Source organism: Drosophila kikkawai, chromosome 3R (assembly GCF_030179895.1).
Source record: "Drosophila kikkawai strain 14028-0561.14 chromosome 3R, DkikHiC1v2, whole genome shotgun sequence".
NCBI lineage: Eukaryota > Metazoa > Arthropoda > Insecta > Diptera > Drosophilidae > Drosophila > Drosophila kikkawai.
This window is the reverse complement of record NC_091731.1, coordinates 32,252,647-32,279,133: the sequence shown is the minus strand read 5'-3', so window position 1 is coordinate 32,279,133 and position 26,487 is coordinate 32,252,647. Positions and strand designations below refer to the sequence as shown.

The following is a 26,487-nucleotide window of genomic DNA, read 5'->3' as shown; positions in this document are numbered from 1 at the left end:
ACAAATAAAAATAAATAATATTAAATAGCACTTTTCGACTTTTCCTCGATATCTAATCATAGCTTACAATAGCTCATTCCCTCATTCGTTGTGGCCCTTCCCCGGAATTCCCAAGGATCACCGCCTGCAGTCCGAGGCAGACCGCTTGCTGACTGCACTTCATTTTGCTCCGTCTCCGGTTTGTTTTTCCGCCAGTTTGGCCTGCGGTGGCCTGTGCCCCGAAGGGTCTCGTATTTTACGTGGTCAAAGTTGTACGTTCCGGCGAACTACTGACATGCAAAGCAGATTCTGGCCAAAACAAAAATTCGAGTCAGGGCCACTTTGCAGTCGACACGCGTGCAGAGATTAAATGGGTAACAAAAAATCGGTATAGCCTGCGGCAGTGGTCAGGCATACAAAAAAAACCAAACTATTTTAAAGAGCTCCAATCAATTATCAAGTTGAGTCAGTCCACTGGTCGCTGTTACCACAATTTCCCGTTAAGCGACAATTTCCGCAGCGATTATTCAATGTCAACTAAAAAGTTACAAAACCGTTCGAAAAACCAGCAAAAAGCAATTAAAAGCAGCTGCTGCCCAGCTGCCACGCCCTACTTGCACCCCACTGTGTCCCCTCCCCAAAAACTGCATGTTTATTTTATGTGGCAAAATATGTTTTCTTTTTGGGGCGAAATATTTATGTAAGCTCTGCTGCAGTTTATTTGTCAAGCCGGACATGCAGATGTCGGAGGTCCTGCCGGAGGATTAGATGGATTTATCGCACTGTGACAAATATATATTGTGTAAATCATTTCGATGGCAACATTTTCAGGAGTCTTTGCTGGTACTGCAACGTGTAAAATTTATCGCAAGCTCAAAATGAATTAAATATGCCTTCTGTGTGCAGATAAAAAAAAGTAGAGTGTGGGGTTATTGGCTTTGGCATGTAGTTTTTATTCAATTACATGAGAAAATATATGAGAGTTTGGAAAAAGGTAAAATACATCTTTTGCCAAGGAATTAAACTGATAGCAGCTGAATAGTTAAATCGTTGTTTTTAAGATACAGTTCAAATTTTGAATTTGATAATAAATTATACAAAGCTCTCCGATATCTGTGTTATTCTAATTTCTCTTCTGTGAATATTTGAACTTAAGAATAGAAAATATACAAATTTTAATCAACAATTTTGAGCTAACCTTGTGGCAGACACTATAATCCAATCCAATGTAACCCAGTTAACATAAACCACTAAACCTAATTGCACACCCAGCTTTTGCCACATCTGGCTCAATTCAAAGCACTCGAAATATAATGTAAATTATGCTGACTATATAAATTTTTATATTTTTACTAAATTGCAGTTCAGCTTGGCTGTCAAAAACAAAAATTGATTGACTACATTTGGCCGGGGGCATGACTTAATTAGCTGCAGCTCATCCACAGCTCTCGATAAATATGAATTAGCTTTAGTCCCTGACCCGCGCCAGGGCCTTCCCCTCCCGCACAGAAGCTGTGGCCAAACGGCAGCAGCAGGATTTGCTGGCAAATGAAATTTCCTCCGTTTTACAGCCAAACTGCAGCAGCTTGTTGGAGTTAATTGAATTGTTGTTTCGCCTGGGCCCTAGATATTGCCGGCGCACATATACACCATATATTAGTTATTGATTTCCCACAGGTTGCGATATGTGTTTAATGGCAATCAACTCGAAATGAGAAACGGGAAATGCAGGCAATGAAAATGCTGAGCCCATGTTTCAATCAATTGGAAAACATGGAAGTTGGGATGAAGCAAGGGGTTAGGGGGGGTGCATATATCAAGAGAAAAAATTCGATAGGATGTATTGATAAAAAATATTTAAACTTTAATGGATTGAAATTTGAAATATAGAAAAATATATGGACATTTTTGGAATATTACATTATTACCCATATTTACCCTTGCTTTAAGAACAATTTTATTAAGTTTTGGCTTTACCGATGTGATATCGTACGTTTTAAAGAAACAAAACTATATATTACTCATTTTAAGATCAACTCTAATTATTTTCAAGCTTGATCCTGATTTTATTCTACATATTCAATACATTTTATAGACTTTATAAAGTGTTTTTCGCACGAGCATGTCTACATTTTAATTGTAGTTGCTCGTTAAGCTACAGTACCAACGTCAAGGCGTTTATTTAACAATGATTTCATAGAAAATTTAACAATGCTTGGTTTGACAAAATAGAAAATGAAAGATAGAAAACCCAACTCACATGCAGGGGCTAGAAATATGCTCCCAGGACATAAAACGGGCTCAACGGCTTATGTGATTTCGAACATGCTGGAGATGGTATGAGATGGGATGCAAGATTTAATGATTGTAAAGCTCTTGCTGATCCTGGGCAGAACCATCTGCTGTGGCCCCTGAAGCTTCGTCCTGGGCCTGCGCAGCGGCCTCATCGGCGTAGTCATCGTAGGACTCATTGGGATCCTCTACAGCGCCCACGTACTCATCGTCGTCGCTATAGCTGTCGTAGAGCTGATCCTCGCCATCCAAATCAATGAGCAGGCGCCGCAGATAACGCAGTTCGTCGTGGGCACGGGAGACTTTGCGCTCCAAAGCCTTCATTTGGGCCTGAGAGCAGTGTGGTTCTTTATTAACATTTACGAGTTTTCCCCCAAAAACCGCAATAGCAAACCTGTGGAATCAGCGGACATCCTAGGGCATGCAGAATGTACATCAGGGGATCCGCAGGCGGCGGATCCATCGCGGACATTTGCTTCAATATCTCCAGCAGCTTCGGCAAAATCCCCTTTTCCGTCAGATAGTCCATGTACTCAACTTCTTTCTCCGTCATTTTGGGTTATTTAAAGCGTGTAGTTACCGAAATTTTGAGAAAAAACAGAAAATTTACGAATTTTTTAAGCGAAAACTTTTTTCCCGGGAATAACTGTAAACGCAGGGATGCTTTGGGGCCAGCCTCTATCGATAATTTTCGGTACCAGCGAAGTTACAGGGTTTTTACATCAGGGGGCGCGTTTGCATAAAATACCGAATTCTAAAGAATATGGTATGGTATTAATTGACATACTGAAATAGTATATGGTATTTTGGGAAATCGAAGTGTGCTGGTATTTATTTTCCGGCCGGCTGGTATTTCCCTTCGCTACCGGTGCTGTCACACTGAACACAACAAATATAGTCAAAATTCGAAGGGATAATTCAAGTTATATATAGCACCGACTTTCAGCGAAATGGAGAAACTAAGCAAAGCCAAGAAGGTGGCGCGCGAGGAGAAGCAGCGCGACCAGAAGCTCGAGGAGCTGGTGAGTTTCGGTCCAAGTAGAAATCCAGAAAAGCAACCATGCCGTTACAACCGGCGTTGCAATGGAAACGGCTATAAATAAATCGGGTTCTCATGGCTGTATTCCCCGTTCCGCCAGGTGCTAAAGTCCCTCGAGGAGTGCCCCTCCACCGAGGACAAGGTGAAGTTTCTGCTGCAGCGCCATGTGGACAGCGAGAAGAATGTCAGCCGGCTGACATCGGACCTCCGGGTGCTGCAGCGCCAAATGGAGAGCCAGCAGCGGGAGAAGGAGCAGATGCAGCGCGACCTTAACAAGAGCGTCCTCATGCGCGACAAGCTGCAGGAGGTGTGCCGCGAACAGCAGCGCATCATCAAGTCGGTGAAGAACGAGAGCCTGCTCCAGATCAAGGTCGAGGAGGAGCGACGCAAGGAGAGCCAGACCAAGTTTCAGTCCTCGCTCAGCGAGGTCCAGAAGTCGCTGGCCAAGAACAACGAGGAGAACATGAAGTTGCGCGATTACAACATCGAGATGACCAAAAAGTAAGAGGCAACCTCATGGCGCATGCCGCCGCCGCACGCCCCACTGCTGCTCCGTCTAAATATAGACACTGCATATATAGACACTCACACTATGCTTTCCGATCTGCGGTAACCATCTGGCCTCCTCCCGTTTTAGGTTAAAGCTGCTGGCCGAACAGTACCAGACGCGGGAGCAGCACCTGGAGAAGCTCAACGAACAGGTGCAGCTTGAGTCGCAGCTGCACCAGGCCAAGCTCAGCAAGGCCCAGGTGGAGGCGGCCATGGAGAAGGAGATACTTAAGAAGTGAGTAGCTAAAAGCGATAAAAATCCTCTAAAACTCACAAACATGTCTTTCAGGGAGAACCAAATTGGCTTGGAGAAGCTGCTGCAGGCGCAGCGAGCCATCAAAGATCTCACCGAACGGGAACACCAGCTGAAGGAGCAGCTAAACATTTACACGGCCAAGTACGATGACTTCCAGCAGTCTCTGCAGAAGTCCAACGAGGTCTTTGGCAGCTACAAACAGGAGCTGGAGAAGATGTCCAAGCACACAAAGAAGATTGAAAAAGAGGCTCTGGGCTGGCGTCAGAAGTACGAGAAGGCCAATGCCATGGTTATTGATCTGGCCACCGAGAAGCAGGTGCAAACCCAGCACTCTGATCGTCTGCAAAAACAGATCCAGCAGCTGCAGAAGCTACTCCGTGCCCTCCAGCAGGAGCGCACTGCGCTGCACAAGGCCCTCAGAGATAATGAGATTGAAATCCCAGCTCTGCCCCAGTTGCCGCCCGAACCAGAGCCGGTGGTCGTAAAGCCCGCCAGTGCGGATACGGCCAAGATGGAAATGATGACACGGAACTGCGCGGAACTCAAGCAGACACTGGCCAACCTCCAGAGTCAAATGAAACTGCTCACAACCACCGAATCGAAAGCAGCCACCGAGGAGAAGAACAAGGCTGCCGCCGCCGAGGAGCAGCGGCAGGCGAACAATGCCAAGAAGAATAGGCTGAAGAAGGAGAAGAAATCAAAGGCTAAGGCAGCGGCAGCAGCAGCCGCCGCTTCCTCCTCTTCCACACCGAGTGAGGAACAAAATGGGATTCAGGAATCCACAGTTTCCGACTCGAATGTAGAAATCGAAGCAGCTGGCGATGGACCCAATGTCAAGAAGACTCAGGAGCAGACCATTCAGACGGCTCCAGAGGCAAAGGAAACCATTGGCGATGCCGCTGAAGCCACCTCCTTTGATGTAAACGAAGTGCCTGCCCTTATCGATGCCAATGCAGACTAAACCCTGCCGACTGTTCGATTGTACTCCCATTTAGGAAGGGATTTAAGCCTTCCATTCAATGCATTTCATGTCATTCATGTCTCAACACAAAATTGTCAACAATTATAATCAACATGAACATAATTTTTGTACTAGTTATTTATTGTATTTTGTAAATTGTATTTATTTTATGGAGTGTCAACGGTGATCGCGTGTTGCTGTTAAAACAAATTGAGTAAATCGTGTTTCCTGCAACCAAAAAACTTTATGTTTTTCTAAAAGGGGCAAAGTTTATATTTTTAAGTTTCTTTTAATTTTTAAAAATGTGATATATCAAAGGTTTTATATTTTGTATATGATAATGAGCGCGATGTCTTACTAGATACTATATAAATATTTAGAATATATTATATTTTTCTATTTTCTAAAAACCTTAAAATTATATTAATCGAATTTACATAGTTAGTATTTTATAACTTCCGATTAAACTAAAAATAACGAATTTATATGCTGTATAGCAAGGTGAAGTAATAATTTAATATAGTGTAAATATTTCTGATCCAACAAAAATTTTACTTATTGATTTTCACAAGCTTTTTCGTTAAATAATTTATATTTTTAATAATCTTATCTATTTAATCCTCAAAAATCTATTATGAAAAATAAGCAACGTTTGTTCTATGGAAAACTGTTAAAATTTAAAAACATTGCATAATTTGGAAGGTACAGATATTCCTATTTCCTTCCTTCTTTATTTTTCCTTAGGTACCCTGCATACTTTCTCATATTTGTGCTTTTATAGCTCAATTAGTTTCAAGTACTTAAGATATGTTCAAGTGTAAAAGTGACCGACATTCCGTAGTCGTGTTTCTATGGCCAGCGTCAGTGGTGTGGGTCCTCGAGAAATCGCACAAGCTCGATGGCCGTGAGTTGCTTTCGTCACGGCGGGTGATGCCGCCTCAGTGTCTGGCGTTGCATGCAACACATTGCAATGCAAACGGGCCGAGTGGGTGGTAGTGGTGGTGAGTGGTAGTGGTTCGTGGTCAGGGTCGTTATAATTGCGCCTTAATTATTTTCAACACGCAGCTGTCATTTTTGCCGGGCCCCAGATTTCCGCTATAAAATATTCAAGACGCATGCAACGTGGCGTATGCGTAACGCCAACAGTTGGCAGCGGTCACTCGGTGTGCTTGCGTGTGTGTGTGTGTGTGCTTGAGGGTGTTGAAATAAAGCCATTTAAGCCACAAAGATAATTACAGAAATTAATTTAAATTGCATAAAGAGCTGCATATGAAAAAAGGGTCAGTAATGAGAGTCACCAAGGTCTCAACGGATTGCTACCCCCACTTTACCAGGTCTCAACTATGCCTCGTTGAGTGCTGTAAGGCAAGTCAAAGTAATTTCAAATTTAATTAAAAATATTCAAGTTGGGAAACGAATTAAGAATAATATTTATACGAAACTTTTACCCTGAAATCCCAGCGCCTGATGGCCCATTAAGCGGTATTAAAAGTGTCTTCGCCAGAACCCGAAAAGTTTCGGGGCAACAACAAGAACAGCAACACTTGTGCATATTTCACACCCTTACACATACACACACTAGCATACAAGAATGTGCGCACATTTCGCAGGCAATGAGCTTTTGAACATTTAATGAGTTAATACGCTAAATTTGAAAGCCGCGCAAGCGGGCGCCAAGTGCTCCTAACACTTGTCCTCCTCACCAGGCCAAGTTGCCCATTTGCAAACTTAAAAAATTGAGAATGGGAAAGGGAAAGCCAGGAAGTCAAATTTCACGCTAAAAAAAAATAAGAAAATATATAGAAAAATATTGGTGAAATATAAAAAGAAAAACTCCATATTTAAACTTTATTTAAACATAATTTAGATTACTATTTTGATAAAAGTTGTCCTAAGGAAAAAATTAGTCTCTTTTTAATACAATTCTTTCAGTTTCCAGTAAGAAAACTTTCATACCCAGTCTTAAGAGTTGATCACTGAATTTGTACTTGGGAATTTTAGGGGCAGTGTTTACCACAGCTTACTCTTTAAGGAGAGTAGGTTCTTTAGGACAAAAAGTATTCTATAAAAGTATAAATCTATAAAAGTATACATTTTTTAACTTGAAATATCATGAAATATTTAAAATTAAACTGGAATATATTTTTGCATTCAAAAAATCACAATGTTCGAATCTAAGAAATTTCCCAATTTTTCTCCCAGTGCACTCACACACCATACCCATGCAAAACACACTAAGCACTTGTCATTTGGGCTGTAAAACCTTCCACGTCCGTTCGTTGGTGAAAAACACTGCAAATGCCCAACACACGAGCATATGCGAAACAGCAGCAACGAAGGCGTCAGTTTCCGGAAGGAATGGGATCGGGTGGCAAGTGGCGGCGGGGCATCGTGTTCATCCTTAAACTCATGGGTGTCATTGCTCACAGGACCTGGCTCTCAGCCCGCAGGATAACAGCGGCGTAACAGTAAAGTCATTTGGGAACCAGAAATGTTAAGGCTGCCAGACTGCTTGACTCGGTGTGTTAAAGGACAACGACAACTAACACGACGAGGACGACAACGAGGACCACGACGGAGAGAGCACGATGTGTGGCAATATTTTTGACAGCCAATTGTGCGGGTTGAGCAAGATGAATGGGCGATAACGGCACAGTGGGACTCTTGTAAGCAAGAAGGCTAAGCAATTTATAGGTTAAAATTATTAATTAAATTCGTAAAATTAACTTGACTCTATTTTGAAGATACGAAATAAATGAAACCTTTAAAAAAATCTAATATTTATACTAGGGATGTACATTTATCGTTAGGAAAAGTCCGATATTGGTCAATTTATCTTGTTTAAAACATTAATTACATTTTTGGGAATTTTGGAATTTTATTCTAAATAGCCCATAGTTGACATAAGTTTTTAAAGAAGAAAATGATAAAAGTATACATTGTTTTCACGGACGACATCATTTAAATATACCTACCTGTATTTAAAAGCTTAATTATTTGAAAGGTTTTTCCAAATATCACTCATACGCCATGTACTCCCTTACTCAACATTTATTTCAGTTTTTCGATAAGGTTTTCCCACTGTAACCACCGAAGAGCTTGCCCACCCGCACACCCTAGCGTGTGTGCGCACCCACTCGCGGCTCCAGCTGCTGCCGTCGTCCTCCGCTGGTTCTCTCGCTTTCCGTTCTCTCCGGCAGCACTCCGGCACTCTCTCCGTCCGGATGCGTGAGGTGAGAGCATTCGGCGTTGCGGCGGCGGAGCCTGCGAAGACTTCTTTGGCCAAAGCTGTGCTTAGTCGAATTTCGGTAACAGAAGCCATAGCGATAGCGGGATATTTTCCGACAAAGCCGAAGCAGGAGCCAGCCGAAAGGAAGGAAACCCGAAGCCGCGCTGCTGCTGCTGCTGGCAAACATTTTCCACTTCCATTTTCGCAGTCCTGTAATCAGTTGTGTATAGGACACTGGCGTGCGCGCGTCGAACGGTTTCTGGCATTGTTAATTTTGTGTGTGAGTGTGTGAAAAGTTTTTTGGGGGAAAACGCTGCGCGGTTTTGGCTGCTCCCCGAGTTTTTTTGTGCCTGATTTTTTATGGTAGCGATTGTTGCTGCTCTGACAGCTCAAGAAAATTGCCACGCAGAAAAAAAAAAGAAAATATTGCCGAATAAAAATTGTCACAAAAGTTGTTGGCCAAAAAGAAAAAAAGATTTGTGTTAGCCGAAAAGGCAGCCAAACAAGTTGGAGGAAATTTTCCAGCTACAGCTGCTGCCGCAGCCAACGTCGCTGTCGCAGCGCTGCCGCTGTGTCCGAGATAAAGGATATGCCCGGATCTAAAAGATACAGTTTTTCTTTGCTTTTTCGCAGGCTGCTTGGCATTTTCCACAGCGGCAACAACAATCGCCAACCAAAGAAGAATTTCGTCTGCCAGCCGAAAAAAAAGAAGAAATAATAAGAAAATGAAACATAAAGCCAGTGAGTGAGAGAGAGAGAGAAGAGAACGCCAAGAATGCAAAAATAAATGAATAAGACCCCCAGAAATCATTAACAAATTAAAACGAAACACGCAAGAAGAAGGGCCACAGGCAGGCAGCAAATAATAATATCGCCAAGAGGACGAAAAGTAGCCCTGAGTGAAGTGTTCCACGAGGAGCTGTGTTTGCGCTGGCATGCTTTGAGGTTAATACCACCCGTCACCCAGTCCTGTTCCCTCTCTGCTCCGCTCCCGCTTCTCCTTCTGCCGCTCCTGCCGCTCATCTCTGCCGCTGCCGCTGCCGTCACCATCAAAAGGCATCGAAGGTAAATATACGTTTGCGAGTGTGTATATATACGGCAAACAAACTAACCTACAAAGTAAACAAAAACGTAACGTTACAAATGCAAATTTTTCGCATTCAGACACACACACATACGCTTACTTGAGAACTATAAACAACAACTCATTTAACTGACGCCATGCCCCATAAAAAAAACAAAAGAAAACAATAGGAAAAACAACAAAGCTCAAGACTAGAACATAGAAAGGTGGAAAGCCAAACGCACGCTTCTAAAGCAATTTGTATAAAATTTTAATCGCATGCGATTTATTTGACTAGGCGCCAAAGCCACACACACACACACACACACATCAACGCATTTTTGCACGCACACATGAGCTGACGCCAACGCACACACACACACTCACCTGGAAAATGGCGAAAAGAAAGCCACAGCAGTCTCGACAATCTGTTTATTATTCGCGAAATTATTATGGAAATTATGCACGCATCCCCATTTGAAATTTTATGTTTGCACCCAAGTGCTAGAATATAACTAAAATTGATTGAATTAAAAGTTATATTTAATATCAAGAGGGGAAAATAGATTTTTTCTTACACTAAGAAAAGCAGGGGGTCATATTCTGTTATAGGAAAAACCATGTCCACTTAATAAATCTGCAAGGATCATGGAAAGTAAGGTTTATAATATTTTCAGTAAAGTTCTCTAATACTTTCCAAGGAAATTAAAAACATAATTTTATATTTATGTATATAGAAGAATTGGAAATCATTAAATTTTCTTAATATATATATATTTATGGAAAACGAATTACTACCTCTGCATAAAGCATTTTTAGTCGAGGATCAATATATTTTCCAGGTAAATTGAACATAAATTGATATATTGAAGTAGAAGCAACAAAAAAAATGAATAAACAATGCTTAAAATCCGGTCTTGACGTTCATAAATTATTTTAAAATATTTTCAAGCCACCAGATTGGCTGACTTTTATTCAATTACTTACAAAAAATTTACCTTTTTGTGTATTTAAAATAATAAATATCGGTTTGACGTTACAAATCCAATTATTAAGCTCAAATTTCCATGCGATTTAATCCCTGTGAAGCATTTAACACAAAAAACAAACAAAGTAAAGTGCTGTGTGCAACAATTGATAAGCACCAGCAGGGATATCGTGCAGTTTGGCCATAAACCATAAACCAAATGCCAATTCCATTTAGATGCACAAGCCGATTATAAAAGTCAACTTATGCTTGAATAGTTGTTGGGAACTCATCGATTTAAGTAAATCGGTTGGGAGTGGATAAAAAATAGGAGATGGCATTACCACTTACAAGAGTCCTTTAGATGGGTAAAAAAAATAGAAAAAAAAAAACAAGAAAGGATGCTAATTTCAGCAGGCCATTGTTTGTTTACCCTTGGAGTTTGCATTTGGATCAGAGATCGAAGTGAAAATTAATCAAAACAAAGCAAAAAATCTACTAATTTAAATTGGGAACGCTTTTCTAAGTTAGTTTTTATTAAGGTTAGTCTGCAAAAAAAATTATAAACAACACCCTTCATAAATAACTCAATTTTAAGCTATTACCCCCATCTTAGAATAACACAGAATTTCCCCCCTTCACCTGCAGGACAACATTTATTTGACCAAAGTAAATTCTCCCTATCATCTATTTATATAATCCTCGACGCTATTTGCCCAACTATTTTAAGTGCTGGCTGCTGCCAACAAGGTCTGAGCCTGCTGCACACAATGAAATGAACTTGACTGAGAGGGGGATGCTGGATGGAAAGCACTTAGCGCGCAACTAAGCGACAATTGCTGTTTTGTGCCTGTTGTTTTGTGTGGCGTTTAAAAATAGCATCAAGGTGCGCTCTAGTTTCATTCACACATAAACACACACCTTCGCCCACCCACAAACACACACACACACATACACGCCTCACATAGCGCCCGAAAGAGCCTACACAAAAGTGGCTGCTGTTGTTTTTTGCAAGTGGGCGAATGAGTAAAGGGAAGCCGAGAGCCGCGTTGTATGCAACACGAAACTGCAAATAGAAATTTTATAAATAAAATCCGCAGAATCCAAAAGCGAGCTTGGGACGTGTGAGAGCAAAGTGTGACAATTATTAATACTAAAAGCAGATGACTCGTAAAGTGTATGGCTTTTCTTCATTTAATAAAAGACTTTGCCAAGGCTTTTTGATATGGGGATTGAGCTTAATAAATAAGTTCTTTGTAATATGTTATTAACAAAGATTTTAAACGATTTTTTTTAAATATATCTTAATATTACAATATTCCTATTTTCATTATATAACCCCAAATTACCTTTATAATTTGGTCAAATCTCTTCTTATATATCCTCTCTCATAGGAACCCTTCCCTTTTCGTATTCCCTTAAAAACTATCTCCTAACCATTATTTAACAGAATAAGGTCAAAGCACCTCTCCGTAACCTTGATGGGAAAGAAATGAAAATACTTTAACGCAAAGTTCATGACACGCAAACTAATACGAAATGCCAACCGCAGCTGTGGCGAGGTGCAAAATGATTCAACGGTTTTTCGGCTATAAAAATTGCCTAATCACTTAAGGTGTTAGGTGCGTGGTGGGCTATCAAATGACACCGGTAATTACAGGCCCCATCGAATGGATATTGTCTTGGCCTAAGTGAGTAATGAGCGGCGGGCGTGACTATCGCCGAACGTTCTGTCCACCGTTGAATAATTAAGGCTGGTCAAACGAGCCCTGACTCTCACAACTAAATAACTTTAAGGATAGGTTACCAAAATGATGACTTCCTTAGGTTTCTCTCTGTGCATCCAAAATGGCTCACCATTTCAATGGATTTAAAGATATATCTATAAACATTTTTCCCTATGTCATGACAGTCACCACAATCCCAGCATGAACATCAATTTGCCAGCATTTGGCGACCATTAATGGTCAACATATCGCAGAGGGGAAAAAAAAAAACAACAAGACTATTCCTTTTCCCATGGTTAAAGCCATAAAATATGCGACGACATACATATACATATGCAACAGCTAGGAAAAAACGAAACGTTTAACTTTGAAACAACAACAAAACTTGAAATTTATATAGCCAACCGCCGCCAGATGTGTCTATAAAACTTGCACACATTCATCCCATTTAATACATACATCGAGTATATGTTGCTGAGGTTTTTCTTTTATATTTTTATCGCCAGCTGATAAGAGCAAAGTTTGTCCGAAAGTTGGCGCCTCCAGCCGTAACACGCATACGCCATGTGTTACAAATATCCAAAAGAAATGAGAGAGAGAGATTGGAGAATGGAGAATGGAGTGGAATGAAAGTACCTACCATTTCAGAAAAGTTAAATATCCTTGGCTGTCGCGGACAAGGATTTTGGTAACATTTTTTAATTGCCCCGCTGAGTGAGATGAGAAGAAATCCACATTTACAAGCAAACGTATGTCGGCAACATGCAATTAACAAGCCAAGTCCACCTCTGAGATGAGGAACATAAAAAAGGAAGTCGTGTGGGTCTGTGATAAGACCATAAGGTACCCGGTAATTTTTAAAAATATTTACTGATACTAAGACCCTCTTCTTAATTGCTTAACTTAGGAAATGAAAGATTAGAAATTAAGAAATTTGTATAAAATATTCTTGGAAGTTAAAGGCTTTTTCCAATTTGCTATTTGAAAATAACTTCACACATTGAGAGTCTAAATCTAATAATCATTGACACCTACTTTCAAAGGTTTTTGTTGGGTCCTGCCCGATCAATTTCCGATTTTTCAGATAGTGTCATATACCCCAAGACCTTAACCAGTACCAACTGTAAAGACCAAGTTGAAAATGTGGCAATCTATGTTCAGCCACCCACGCAGAGCACTTACAAGCATTAATTACTGTGTCGGGCCTGCCAAGTCAGCAGCGGCAACGAGCTCCGAAAGTTGAAGGACCAACAGCAGCACCGGCAGGAGGCGATTCCCCAAAAAAATATTGCATACTTTTCGGAATGGAATTGTTTTTTTTTTCCCCCAATTTGGTCCTTTTGCCCGCGCCGTTGCTTTCTCTCTGACAAGTTGTATGAGTTGCGAGAGTTGAATGTTTCTTTTTATTGCCATTGCCTTTGTTTTTGGTATTGTATCCCTCCTGCTCGCCTCTGCTTTTGTTCTTATTTTTGTTTTTGCTCAAATTTTGGTGTATTATTTGGTCTGTTTATTGTTCTTGTAGATGTTCATGTTCATTATGAACATAAAAGTAAGCCAAGCAAAAACAAATGTTGAATCCAAAAACAAAAAGTTAGTTTTGTAGTTGATTTTTCGTAGAACCGACTTAAGTTTGAGGAAAGCAAATATAATATGTAATTGCTTTTTAAGTGCAAACGGAAAACATGTAGTTCTGAGGGAGTAAAATTAACATAAATATATATATTTATGATATAAGATAGAGTGGGACAACGGATATCACCAGACATTAATGGTTCTGAATTTATTTGTTTTTTGATAATTTTTGTTTTTTTTATTGAAAGATGTTTTCCCAGCCAAAGATCCAATGAGTAATTTTAATTCCAAATAACGCTGAAATATACTATAAAAACTATATCTTTTTTAAGGTCAAACCATTAAAGTAAGAAACCAATATAATCGAAATGTAATCCCACAAGCCGACAAATTATGCCACTGACAAGCAATTATATCCTCTAAGCCAATTTAACTGGCTTCGATTTGGCCGGGGCTTGCTTGTATTTTATCTTCGTTTTGCTCGGCGGAAATAAATTAAGTCAGCTCATAAATTAAATTAATTCGAGCAAAAAACAAGAAAGGAAGCTAACTTCGGCACGCCGAAGTTTGTATACCCTTGCAGATATTATTTCATTACATTTTACCTATACTTATTATGTTTACAGTTTGACAGTTACAGTTTTGCATTCCCAGCTTTACATTTTGTATACATCTACCGATCGGTTTATATGGCAGCCGTATGATATAGTTGTCCGATTTTTATGAAATTTATACCAAAATTCTAGAACAATAAAAAAAGCCTATATCTCAGAGTAGATACAAATACGTTGAAAAACAACGAAGCTATAATTTTTTTCCTATTAATTTCCCGATCGTTCCTATGGCAGCTATATCATATAGTCGTCCGATTTTCATAAAATTTTTACCAAAATTTAGAAATAATATAAAATGGCCATATCTAAAAAATGGTGCAAAAATATTGAAAAACAGCAAAGTTATAATTTTTTTTCTAAAAATTTATCGGACATTTGTATGGCAGCTATATGATATAGTCGTCCGATCCGGCCCGTTCCGACATATATAGCAGTGAGAGTATATAGAAGACTATATGCAAAGTTTCATTCAGATAGCTTTTAAACTGAGGGACTAGTTTGCGTAGAAACGGACAGGTGGACAGACGGACAGACGGACAGACGGACAGACGGACAGACGGACAGACGGACAGACGGACAGACGGACATGGCTAGATCGACTCGGCTGTTGATGCTGATCAAGAATATATATACTTTATAGGGTCGGAAATGTCTCCTTCACTGCGTTGCAAACTTCTGACTGAAATTATAATACCCTGCAAGGGTATAAAAAATGTTGTCCCGTCAAGTTCTGCGGCTCATACACCCACGCAGAGGGATAAGGATAAGTTCCCAGCACACTACTGGCTATATCTGAAGATATTTATGGCTTGGCCGAAAAACTAGCTAAGCTTTGGGCCGAGCAAAGGGCACTGCCAGCCAGCCAACCAGCCAGAATGATTGTCTAAAAGTTGGCGCATATCGGCGAACCGGAAGTTCCGGGGGCCATCAAGACTAGCGGGTGGTCATATATATAGGATATATATATATAGTAGGGTCTATACATATAAATTTTCTATTCGCGGGGTCTGGAGGAGTCGCCGCCAGCGGGTCGGCGTTCAATGGCGTTTTATTGTTGGGCATTTCGCACAGTTGAATACGAAATTTTTCGAACTAAACTCCGCCCCTCTAGAAGGTCCTGAGAATGCCTCGACTCCTCGCACAATTATTCCCGCCCAGAACCCCACCCATTTGAAGTAGTTGCAACTATTTTGGCAGTTTCCTTGCAATGCTTTTTGTTGGCGATGGCCAACAATGAAGTCGGTTTCTTGTTTGCCCATTGCCAAAACTAACTGCATTTTCTGGACGAGGGAGTTACTGAAAAGTTTTCCCGGAAGCGCAGTAAAAACTTTTTTGCATACTACGGAGCATAGAAGTCTTTGAATTTTCCTTGCAATATTGCAATTTTAGTGACTCCTAACTGCTGCCAAATTAATGAATACCAATGAATGGCTTGGACTGCCTTGCCTGATTGTGCAGTAGATTGGCAGTAACAAGCTTCCGCTATCATTCCTTCGTAGCCCTTCCGTGTGCCACATGTGAGTCTATCCGGAGATGATTGCCTTCTAATGCTCGAGTGAATCTGGAGCTGAATCTTCGTCCAAGAGGCCAGGCCGACTGACTGACTACTTGAAATGTATACAGCTCTTGGCAAAGTTAAGTTTATCATTTGGTAGACTTTGAGTGGCCGGAATTACTTTTATATGTTTGTGAGGGCACTTGAAGTTGCAATATGACTTAATAATTGACCCCGCAATTATTTATATATATTTTTAAGGCTATCAAAATTCTAGTAAAATAATAGCAAGCCAAGAATCATCTGCCTGTTACTCCACCAATTTCTCCTATCCTTACTCGGGCAAAGTCGCCAAAATACAGACATCCCCATCAATTCAAGGAGCTCTTTGTATCCCCTAACGAGATATCCAGGTGCCAGCAATTACGTGTCGCGTGTCGGAAGTGCGATTAGGGCATCAGCAGCGACTAATAATGGCTCGGGTTCCAGGACTCGCGCTCCTTTCTTGATTCAAGATAGCTGAAAATGCTTTGCCAAAATTGCTTTTCCCTCTTGTGTTTAACTAAAAAATTATTGCAAACTGAGAGCCAAAACCATATGCTCCTCGTGGTTCCGGCTCGTGGCTCTGGGGAGTCGTTTGTTATTGTTGCCCCGAGCATTTGGCCGGGCTTATCTCTGGGAGCTCTTCTGGATGGCAAGCGAGGTGGTTGCCAGCTGGAAAATCCCCCTCCTAAATTATGGCACGCTTATCCATTAACAACCGAAAACTAACTGCAAAAAAGGAGGGGATTTTCATCAACACTTTTAGCTTTTAGCTTGATTTCCCCAAGCTCTCTTCTCTACTTGAGCTCAAAGCGAGAGTGATGTCAAAGTTACAACTAATTTTATGCAGCTCCCCGGGCTCATAAAGTCTGAGGGCTCTTCACTGCACAACTGCACTTATATCAAATAATGACTTCCTTTGACTATCTCCATAACTCGCTGATAGGCCATTTGTATCTATATTGGCTGTGGGCCAACTTTTCCGCATATCGCACATCTCTTGGCAAATTGGTAGAATATCTTTTGGCACAATTACCAACTTTAATTATGCGTCATGCTGTCACTTTTGTAAAGATAATGCATCATATATGTGGTGAGATATGAGCAGGAAATGGTTGAAAATGTGAGAATATATATGTTAATTAAACTAAACTAAAGTATAATATATATAAGCAGGACCCTTAGAGTACCAAATTATACAAAATGTAATACAAATCTTTACATAAAAATTATTTTACAGCAAAATAAACCCCTGAACCCATATAAATTTACACAATTAAAGTCCCTCGGTGAACATTAAATGCTGCCAAATTTCACTTGTAGCATTTAAACCTCAATAAAATCTGTAATTCATTCCCCATTTACTGCCCAGCAATTAGTTTATGCATCAAAATGTCACTGGCTCCCATCAAACATTTAATTCCCCATTTATCATTAATGTTTGTTTTAAAATATTTTGTGTCATAACTAAAAGCAGTCTAAGGTTATGGCAATTATAATGTTTATACATATATCGAATTGCACGCCATCAGCCGTAAGTGTACGTGTGTCTGTCCTGTATACTAATGTCTGTGAGCCTATCCACTGGAGGACAAACATCCGTCCATTATCTCGAATCCCCACAAGACTCTTGTCAACATTGCACACAACGATATCTCGGCTAATCACAATGCAAATGCATTTCCATTTGGCAGCTCTGATCGGATATCCGCCGCAGGATTCCTCACGAGATTCGGTGGCGTGTTCATTATTTTCCCATTCACAGGCTCTGTGGCCTGATTTTCGGATTGAAAAGTGTTGAAAGCTTTACGTTATGTGTCGTCATCGCTTGCCTTGGCGGGGGAACCGCAGAAAGCCAACAAAAAGTGGCCATAATTGGCGTTGATTTATTGTCTTTGGTAGACGAAACCAAGATTTGGTGGGCGGATTGCCAACAAAAGCCTTGGCTAAAAAAGAAATTCAATTATGCTCACGGTGGCAATGGTCCCAAAAAAACAGAAAAATTATATATACAAAGCGAGGGATATGCCACAGACATATCTGCAATTTAATAATACTCTCGAAATTGAAGTGGAACTGTGTCCTTTGCGGTTGCGTGCTGGATCTGCGGGGAAGTCCCTATTTAGATATAGCCGGGGACAGCCCAGTTTCGTTGCCTTTCGAGCTTGGCACTCCTACTACTCTCCACATTGTGCCAGTCTGTCTGAGTTGTCCATGAAAGTGGCATGAAAACAGTAGGAAATGACAATGGCACAGGCTCAGTGACATGAAACCAGTACAGTGGTATCGTAAGGAAAATATTAAGTATACTTTGTAGATTAAATAGGCTAAAAATTTGATTTTATATACCTTAAATTATTTGTATATACGTTTCTTTATATGTAAAATTATATTATTTTCCAAATAACACATTTTAATTGTTATTTTCTCCACTGCATTTCATCAGGAATCCTTGAGCTCAAAACCCTAATTTAACTTTATATACAAATAAATAAATAAATAAACCCTCAAAGACAGCTTCGCATTGTCAAATATTATTTTGTTTGTGTCCACAAACCACTGTTGACAATTTCAGTTAGCAGCAAAGAGTGTGGGAGGAGGGTCTGGCGTGCGTTCTTGTTTAGTTTTAGTTTTAGTTTTTGCTTTTTCTTCCCATTCGAGTAGCATTGCATGACTGCATGCAAGCACCGGTTCTGGCCAGGCCAAGCCTTGTCCTTGCCGAGGCTGCTGCTGCTCCTGCTGCCGTTGCCGTTGCTACTTTTGTCGTTGTCGTTCCCATTTATAAGTTCGAGTCCTGACATGCCGCACACCAGGACCCAAAGAGCCCGCCGAAACCCCCGCCGATTTCCCCCTTTCGGCAGCGGCAAGAACAACACAATTAGACAAATGAATAAACATACAGTTCTTGGCAAGAAAATTTGCATATCCACAAACCCAAGTATCCTCTTGCCATTCTCACTCGCCTTAAGTGCTGTGTGCATGTGTGTGTTGAAATATTTTGTTAGCATCGAGTGCCTGGCATTCGGCAATTGGCTAATATGGCTTTTCGCATTATAACGTTTACCCTCTCTGACCTGGTTTAATATTTAATTAGCTTTGCCCTGGCAATGAATGGGTTCGACTTCACGCCGACCCTCTATCCAACTGACTCGACCCGGTCGGTTGGCTGGCTATTCGAGGGTGTTCGTGCGCTCCCCGCCGGAAGCACATGTCGTATACGTGATATTTGACAAACATTTTACATGCCCAAGCACACAAGCGCACCCACGCACAGACACACACACAAAGGCCGCGCCAAAACTGCATTTGAAAGTTAAATGGGAGTGCGAGGGTGTGCGTATGTGGGTGTGGGAAGGAAGTGTTAAAAACGAAGTCTACATTAAGGGAAATGTCCAGGCAAAATTGAGTTTTGGTAAATGATTCCAGTGCAACGTTTAAAGTCGGAAGATCTTGAGAAATTATAAAAAATATAATAATAAGAAGATAATTAAGTGTAGGTTAATGGTAACTACATTTCCTTCTTTAATAAAACAAAAAATTTATAATTGCCTTAAATAAAATAAACCTTATTTTCCAAGTGCACAAAAGAAAAGCCTGACCATGCAAAAAGTCGTTACAACAACATGGCTTTCAAATGCTGTAAAATGCAGGCAGTTGCACGCTTTTCGTTCCCCCCTACTTTCCCAGCACTTTTCCCACCATCAAGCCCTATCTTGTGGGCCACAGAGATTTGTGCAGAACAGAGTCATGAAATTAGTTGGTTGCACACTGCTCGAGCAGCTAAGTATGACATTGTAGTCTGTTTTATGGCCCTCTTTGCTTTTAATACTATTTATGCTAATGGCAGGCAACATTTAGCAGTTGCTTGTGGCTTTAAGGCCCCAGTACTCAGCACATTTTCATGGCTTCATGGCCATGGGTTAAAGTTATTGATTCCACTCAGAGTTTGACTTTGGCGGAAAATGTATAAATATTTAAGACTTACTTTGGCGATTTATAAATTATTTATATATTCAAAGTGAAAGGGTTGGAAGAGTCTACAAGTAAAGCTTCGGGGAAATTAAGTTTTCTCCGGTTGAAGTTGGAAGTTCTTGGGGGAATTTTAAGCAGAAAGTTGCTTTTGTTTGAAATATTCAAATTAAATAAATATATAAAAATAAAACAAACCTAAAGTTAGCAGTATTCATAGTAGTATTATTCATGATTTCTATTATTTTATAATAAAAAAACAAAACCCAGAATTTAAGAGTATCTTCAAGGCACGCTTCTCTGCTTGTTTTTCTCATTTTTGACAAACCAAAAATTAATGCAGCAATTTGTCAGTAGACCAAAGTGTATAACAAACAAGGTTTTTGGCAAAAAACAAAAAAAATATAAAAGGAAACAGAATGGGAAATGGTGTTTTGAGAGCTGCGAAAAAAGAATATAAATACTTTTGCTTGGATTAAAACTGTCAAAGCTATTTCCGTTTCGTACTGACCCCATTTTGGTCCATCTGTCGCTTAATCAATTCCAACTGAAAAATAACCGTGACGTCGGAAATGGAGATCCCTTCCGCCCATCTCCATTTTCTGCCTCCTCCTAAGCTAACAAAATGGCTGACTCTGTGTGTGTGTGTGTGTGGGAGCAAATAGAATGGAAATGCGAAATGGAAATAGAGTGGAAATAGTCAGGAGTACCAACACACACACACACACACACAATCACGCAGACTTTTTGACTTTTCGCTGATAAATATTGAAGTGCTGTTGAAATTTGTCAGAGTAAAAAACGGTAGCAATCTTAAGAAGATTCGATTTGAGCTGCTGCAAGCGAGTCATTGCCAAAGAAATTCAATTTGTGGATTTATGGGATTTGATTTACGGATTGGTTTCATTATGATGAATGAGAGAGTAGCCATGAATGTCGTCGAAGATTGATATTGGGGCAAAAGAGGGAACAGCACTAAGGGAGCTCCTAAGGTTAAAGCTTTAACATAAAGCACGATATTTCATTTTACTTTTATTTATTAATTTAAAACCTATATAATCAATAAAATTCTCTGAAAAGATTTCTAAGAATGTTTCTTAAATGTTTACTTTAATAAATCTACATAATTCCAAAAAGCTCTTTAGATAAACTTCACTTTTAGTTTAAGCTAATTCCAATAGTAATTTTATATTTTAAGCTTCAGGAATACAAAGTTTCTTTCCATAATCCTTCAATATCATCTTCAACTTCCAAGTACAACTAATTTTTTCTTAGCAAATTTTCCAATGTGCTGAAAAACAAACACTTAGCTAGAACGATCTGGCATTCAATTCATTTGCATGCAAAGTGCTCATTAATTTCATCTGGGCAGCAGCCATTCGGCGCCCCTGCTCCTCGCAACTCAACAGCTTTCGAAATCCCCGCCAGCCCAGGTGCAACGAAGGTGCTGCAAGTACGCCAAAGAGTGCACATAACTCGATTCGCCTTTGATTTATGGTACGCAATAATAATCTTCATTTGCATGTTGCCTGCCCGCCCGTCTTCGGGTGCCGCCTCAGGCACTGGCAGCCAACGAGGCGTATACTCGATGTACATGGCGTGAAGAGTGAGTGAGCGAGTGAGTGAGAGAGATGGTGGGTGCAAAGGTAGTAGCTGCGGCAACGAGTTGAACTTCCGGCAGCTGCAAGTGTCCTTGCCCTGGCGCCAAGTTCTGATTTACATAATCTTGGGAAAAATTAATATTAAATCAAGCTTACATTTAATAAATCAAAATGATAAATATAGTTTGAAACAATTAAAAACACAAAAAACAATTGCTTACTTAATTTTCTTTGACTTGATCTCTATACCTAAACTATTATTACATTTTAATAAATTTTCCTTCAGTGTATTTCACCTACTCAAAACTTACTATTTCTTTTTGTGCCATTACAGCAATGGTTGCCTCATTAGCGACTTAGCGGAATGGCGTAAAGGAAGCCGTAACCGAAAACCACACAAAAAAAAAAAGGATACGCTGAAAGGGATTTCAGCCGCCAACATAAAAAAAAGAGGGAAAGAGAAGCCGTAAAAAAAGGGACAAAGAAATTGAATACTCATAGCGAATTTTAGGCATAATGAGTTCGTTCTCTTGCCACTAAAAAACCGAGCACCTCAAATGCAAATTGATATTAAGCCACATAAATCATAATCAGCTCGCAAATTAATTAAAGAGAGGAAAACCCAGACAGCAATAAGTAAGAAGCAACCATGGCCTCGCCACCGGAGAGTCCCATCGAGGAGGTGGTCTATGAGTTGGAACACACACGAGTGCCTAAGCCCATACCCGTTGCCCTCGAGGATCTGTGTCGGCAGACCAAGTTCACCAAACAGGAAATCCGCGTTATGTACAGAGGATTTAAAACGGTAGGAAATGTTGTATTATATTTTAAAAAATTAATTTGTGTGTATTTATGTATTTTATAGTTTAAAGACTATCTCCCTTGATAAACTATCTAACTTATTAAAGGAAAATAAAAGTCCTGGAAATTATACATATTTCCCCGCAAAATGTAATGAATCAAAATTAAAGAGAAAAATTAAACTCGCTACTTTGTTAAAGGCTAAAAATATGAACCATAAAACCTTAATATCCTCTAAGTAACTGCCTATTCAGCGGAAAAAAAGAGCATGCGCCCATCTCGACCCGAGGCTAAAATCTTTTTACAGCATTCCCATCCCAATAAAATAAAGCTTTCAGATTTATGATCCAACAATGACAACTCGCTGGGCAGCTGGGGTGATGGGCAGCTGGGATGCGAAAGAAAGAGCTCCATAAATGGCAGCCAGTTTAATGCACATGCGTTTTGAATTTCATTGCAAATGAATTCGCTCCTCGGCGAGTGTCGAGTGTGTGTGTCCAAGCACTTACACCCAAAGTGCGGAAAAGTTGCTAACTCAGCGCAAGATAAAAAAAAAAAAGGTTTCAATATATGTGGGTCAGTCAATAAGAGCTGAGCTCGGGGTCAAGTAAATGGATAGCCTGAACCGGGTATAGTTTGGCTCTTTCCGATAGTTTGCCTTATTGACAGTTTGCCCCCCCCCATTGATAGTTGGTCTCAGTGACCGTTTGCCTGCTGATGGTTTACTTTATGCTCGTTTTTCCAACAAATAGTTGAAGAAGCCTGACAGCATTTAGTTTTGAACTACTCAGTTGATTAAACTTGTCAACTTTCTTAATAAGGAAAATAATAGTTTTAGATTTATGAAACTGCAAGACAAAGTTTTTATTGTTTTATGTTTTAAACTAATAAGTTAATCAAGAGAATTCTGGAGAGTATTTTTGAAAGTATTACCATCAAAAATATTTCTACTGAAAATATATCCTTTTAAATATAAACTGCTTTGAAATCCATTTCAGATTTTAGACTTTGTAGATTAACTAAGTATTCATCAAACTTTTATTCTTCCACCTACTTCCAATATAATTTAATCCACAAACTATTTATTTCAACAAAGACTTAATGCTGATAAGTAAATACTTTTCCAACCAAAAGCTGTCATAAGTTAAGCAAGATTCCTCGTGGTTTAACCTCTGTCGCCCTTTTTGCAAAACTCACTTTCATGAAATTTGCCTTTTTCTTTATTAACCAAGCAAACACTTTCATGGCGATTTCTTTCCTTTCTTCGCAGGAATGCCCCGAGGGCGTGGTGCACGAGGATTGTTTTAAGGATATTTACGCCAAATTCTTTCCACATGGCAGTAAGTATTTGTGTGTGTTTTTGCGAATAAATGTCCCTTTTGGCAGAGTGTGTGTGTTAGCTCGACGCTGTCGTCGAGGTCTTAAGCTTCTCCTTTTTATAGTTGCGCGTCATAAAGCGCCATTTAAGCGAACATTTCGTCCTTGCAGCACAGCTGCGCCCCAAATGCCAAAATACCCAAAAATACTCAAACAACCATAGAGAACAGAAAAAGAAAAATAATCACCCTGACACGCCCCCCATTTTGCTTGTTCTATTTATATAGATTCGAGTTTATACGCTCATTATGTGTTCAAAGCGTTCGATGTTAATTGCAATGGCGCCATTAGTTTTCGGGTAATTACTTCTTATTACAACAACGTTTACGCAATTTCCTCTGTGGACACTTATTTATGCATTTTCATCTTTTATTAGGATTTACTGGTCACCTTGTCGACATTATTGCGCGGTTCGGTCTACGAGCGACTGCGTTGGACCTTCAAGTTGTACGACCTCAACGGCGATGGCCGAATCAGTCGCGGCGAGCTGAGTGAAATTATTTTGGCCATTCATGAGCTTATGGGAAGGAGACCACACCAGCCGGAGGATGATCGCAAGGCGAGGGATCAGGTGAGAAAAAATGGGGAATATCTTACTTTAAAGAACAGGATTATAACTCATTTATCTACTTTAGCTTTTCTCTTTTCAATTCTAAGCAAATATTTGAATTCATTTATGAAATTGAGGTGGTTTTATTTATATTCCAACCCCGTAGTTGCTATATTATGCAATATCCTTCTTCAGGCAGGTTTAGAATATTTGTTGCCAGCCAAATCCTGCACATTGCAGCAGCTTAACTAAGCTCCGGTTGCTTTATTCAAATGGCCAGAGATGCAAAGCGAAATCCTTGTTTATCTATGTAGAATGAACGGCACGTTCTGGGCTTTGTTTCCACAATCTTGTATTTCTCACCTACACTGACACAGATTTGGATGCTTCATTTTTTATGCAAAAGCCGCACTCGACACAGCATCCGCTGACGTTGGTCGGGCTCACACTGCGTATGCGTAATTATAATTGTGAACACCCACGGCAACAGAAACACAGTTGGAATGCATAAGAGACGAATCGAATCGAAATGCATTGACACAGAGCATATTGTTAAGGGGCAGGGAAACGGAAGCTTTCATCTGCGGAAACAGCAGCGGATATTTTACTTAATGATGAAGGTTTCACGTTTCCCCTCCCGAAAGTACCAATATAAAGTCGTGGCAACTGAAATGCGAGATTAAATGCAAAATGGATTTCAGACAATGAAAAGTTGAAGAGAGGAAAGTGGGAAAGAGTGAAGCTTAAACCATTTATTTCGAAGTTTATTAAAGTTTTTTCAGGAAATAAAAAATACCCTTAATTACTATAATGTATTTTCGTTCGTGTTCAGGTGGACCGTGTGTTTCGCAAGCTGGACTTGAATCAGGATGGCATTATAACGATAGAGGAGTTCTTGGAGGCCTGCCTGAAGGACGACTTGGTAACGCGTTCGCTGCAAATGTTCGACAATGACCTTTGATGACAAGAGGACGAGGACGAGCCAGAGCTGCGCAATTCCAGGACTATAAGATCTCTTATAGATCTCTAAATGCAATAAGCAAAACGCAACCAAACAAATTGACAACCTCAGAAAAACCAAAAAAAAAAAAAAAACTTTACAAAAAAAAAAGAAGAGAACACCCCAAAAGAAAAACCAACACAAAAAATATGACAAACACCAGTGAAATTGATGGAAAATAAGGAAATGAAACATATTAGTAATTAAATGAATTAGTTTAGGCAACAACAAACAAATATCGAAAGAAGAAATCTTTAAACTTTATGAGTGTGTTATTATATAACTAACAATGAGGTCGTCAAAGATTGATCAGATTATAAAGAATATGTCATTTTTTGAGCATATTATGAATTTAATCCTGCCGTGAAAAGCGAATTGGTCTTATATATGTATTTACTATATAAATTTATACATGTATATGTATATTATTTCGGGAACTAAACTAAACTAAAAACAAAACCACCAAACCAAATGTTTGATTCAGGAATGGAATTGGTATACCGACAACAAGAGAAACAGAGCTCTCAACACGATTTACTTTACTACAAATATGCTTAACAAATAATAGATGTAATATATTTAGCTAATGTGGATATTAGAGGCCAATTAAAGGGTTACCTCAGTTGAGTTTTTGCCAATATTTTCCCCATTTTATTGTATTGAAAACTGTCAACATTTAAAGCCTTTTTCTTCGCTGTCAATTAAAGCATTAAATACGCATACGGAATATGACAAATTGAATTACTTCACCATGCGGTTAATTCTATTAAAATTCATTTTCAATTTGCATAAATTATTATTTTGTCCAGCCACTAATTGAATTTACAAATTTGTCTCAATAAAGCTGTCTCCTAAAAATATTGGTTTTAAAAGGCAACAAAAAAACTTGAATAAATAAATATGGAATAAAGTATGTGTGGGTTTTTTCGTGCCCAGCCGCCAACCACCGATATATAAAAATAGCACTTGACAATTACAGTTTAATTATTTATATTTATACAAGGCCCAGCTGATTTGTTAATGGTAGCTGCAGTTCACAACATGACTCTTCAATTAAATTACATTTTTATTCAATTACACAAAGCCATTAAATATTTACACTTACATAGGACACGTCTGGTTCCTTTTTTTTCCTTTAAAGCCCAACCATTTGACACACAACAACCTATCGAAGTTGATGCTGTTGAAAGTGAGGAAAACAATATTGTTCACTGAATGGGAAAATATTACAAAACAAAAAGGAAGAGCGAACGCGATTTTTTATAAAACTCATAAACATTGAACGCTTAATTGTGCATAGACAAGAGAAGACAATCAATGTGGTTTGATATTTCCTATTTCCGCTTTTAGTTGTAAACATTGTTCTTCCATTGTTGCTTCAAACAAAAAGCATATTTCTGTACC

At 39.5% G+C, this 26,487-nt stretch overlaps 3 protein-coding genes across 4 annotated transcripts; 2 read left to right on the top strand and 1 right to left on the bottom strand.

The window, feature by feature from the left end:
• Positions 1–1,994: 1,994 nt before the first annotated feature.
• LOC108077647 (uncharacterized) lies at positions 1,995–2,976 on the bottom strand. The gene is made up of 2 exons (XM_017171060.3): positions 2,666–2,976; positions 1,995–2,601 (listed from the first exon to the last, which is right to left on the bottom strand). The coding sequence occupies exons 1-2, from the start codon at positions 2,822–2,824 to the stop codon at positions 2,338–2,340; spliced, it is 423 nt and encodes a 140-aa protein (XP_017026549.1). The 5' UTR covers positions 2,825–2,976; the 3' UTR covers positions 1,995–2,337.
• A 145-nt stretch (positions 2,977–3,121) lies between these two features.
• On the top strand, positions 3,122–5,199 carry LOC108077892 (alpha-taxilin). Its single transcript, XM_017171429.3, has 4 exons — positions 3,122–3,293; positions 3,411–3,811; positions 3,948–4,094; positions 4,149–5,199. Exons 1-4 carry the CDS (start codon positions 3,222–3,224, stop codon positions 5,074–5,076), a joined length of 1,548 nt encoding a protein of 515 aa, XP_017026918.1. The 5' UTR covers positions 3,122–3,221; the 3' UTR covers positions 5,077–5,199.
• A 3,322-nt stretch (positions 5,200–8,521) lies between these two features.
• Positions 8,522–25,559, top strand: LOC108077678 (A-type potassium channel modulatory protein KCNIP1). Of its 2 annotated transcripts, none has more exons than XM_017171100.3 (7): positions 8,522–8,585; positions 8,939–9,370; positions 21,690–22,160; positions 23,427–23,496; positions 23,761–23,831; positions 23,910–24,104; positions 24,916–25,559. In XM_017171100.3, the coding sequence occupies exons 3-7, from the start codon at positions 22,005–22,007 to the stop codon at positions 25,042–25,044; spliced, it is 621 nt and encodes a 206-aa protein (XP_017026589.1). In that variant the 5' UTR covers positions 8,522–8,585; positions 8,939–9,370; positions 21,690–22,004; the 3' UTR covers positions 25,045–25,559. The 2 variants fall into 2 exon arrangements, with proteins under 2 accessions (XP_017026589.1, XP_070142983.1); XM_070286882.1 differs by having other exon boundaries at positions 8,523–8,585; positions 9,003–9,370.
• The last annotated feature ends 928 nt before the right edge of the window (positions 25,560–26,487 follow it).

Excerpts from the sequence above, each read along its gene's own strand:
- LOC108077647 (XM_017171060.3), bottom strand. The coding sequence starts at position 2,824 with ATGACGGAGAAAGAAGTTGAGTACATGGACTATCTGACGGAAAAGGGG. Across the intron at positions 2,602-2,665 it reads GATGTCCGCTGATTCCACAG|GCCCAAATGAAGGCTTTGGA; the intron begins GTTTGCTATTGC and ends CACTGCTCTCAG.
- LOC108077892 (XM_017171429.3), top strand. The coding sequence starts at position 3,222 with ATGGAGAAACTAAGCAAAGCCAAGAAGGTGGCGCGCGAGGAGAAGCAG. Across the intron at positions 3,294-3,410 it reads ACCAGAAGCTCGAGGAGCTG|GTGCTAAAGTCCCTCGAGGA; the intron begins GTGAGTTTCGGT and ends CCGTTCCGCCAG. Across the intron at positions 4,095-4,148 it reads GAGAAGGAGATACTTAAGAA|GGAGAACCAAATTGGCTTGG; the intron begins GTGAGTAGCTAA and ends CATGTCTTTCAG.
- LOC108077678 (XM_017171100.3), top strand. The coding sequence starts at position 22,005 with ATGGCCTCGCCACCGGAGAGTCCCATCGAGGAGGTGGTCTATGAGTTG. Across the intron at positions 22,161-23,426 it reads TGTACAGAGGATTTAAAACG|GAATGCCCCGAGGGCGTGGT; the intron begins GTAGGAAATGTT and ends CTTTCTTCGCAG. Across the intron at positions 23,497-23,760 it reads CAAATTCTTTCCACATGGCA|ATTCGAGTTTATACGCTCAT; the intron begins GTAAGTATTTGT and ends CTATTTATATAG.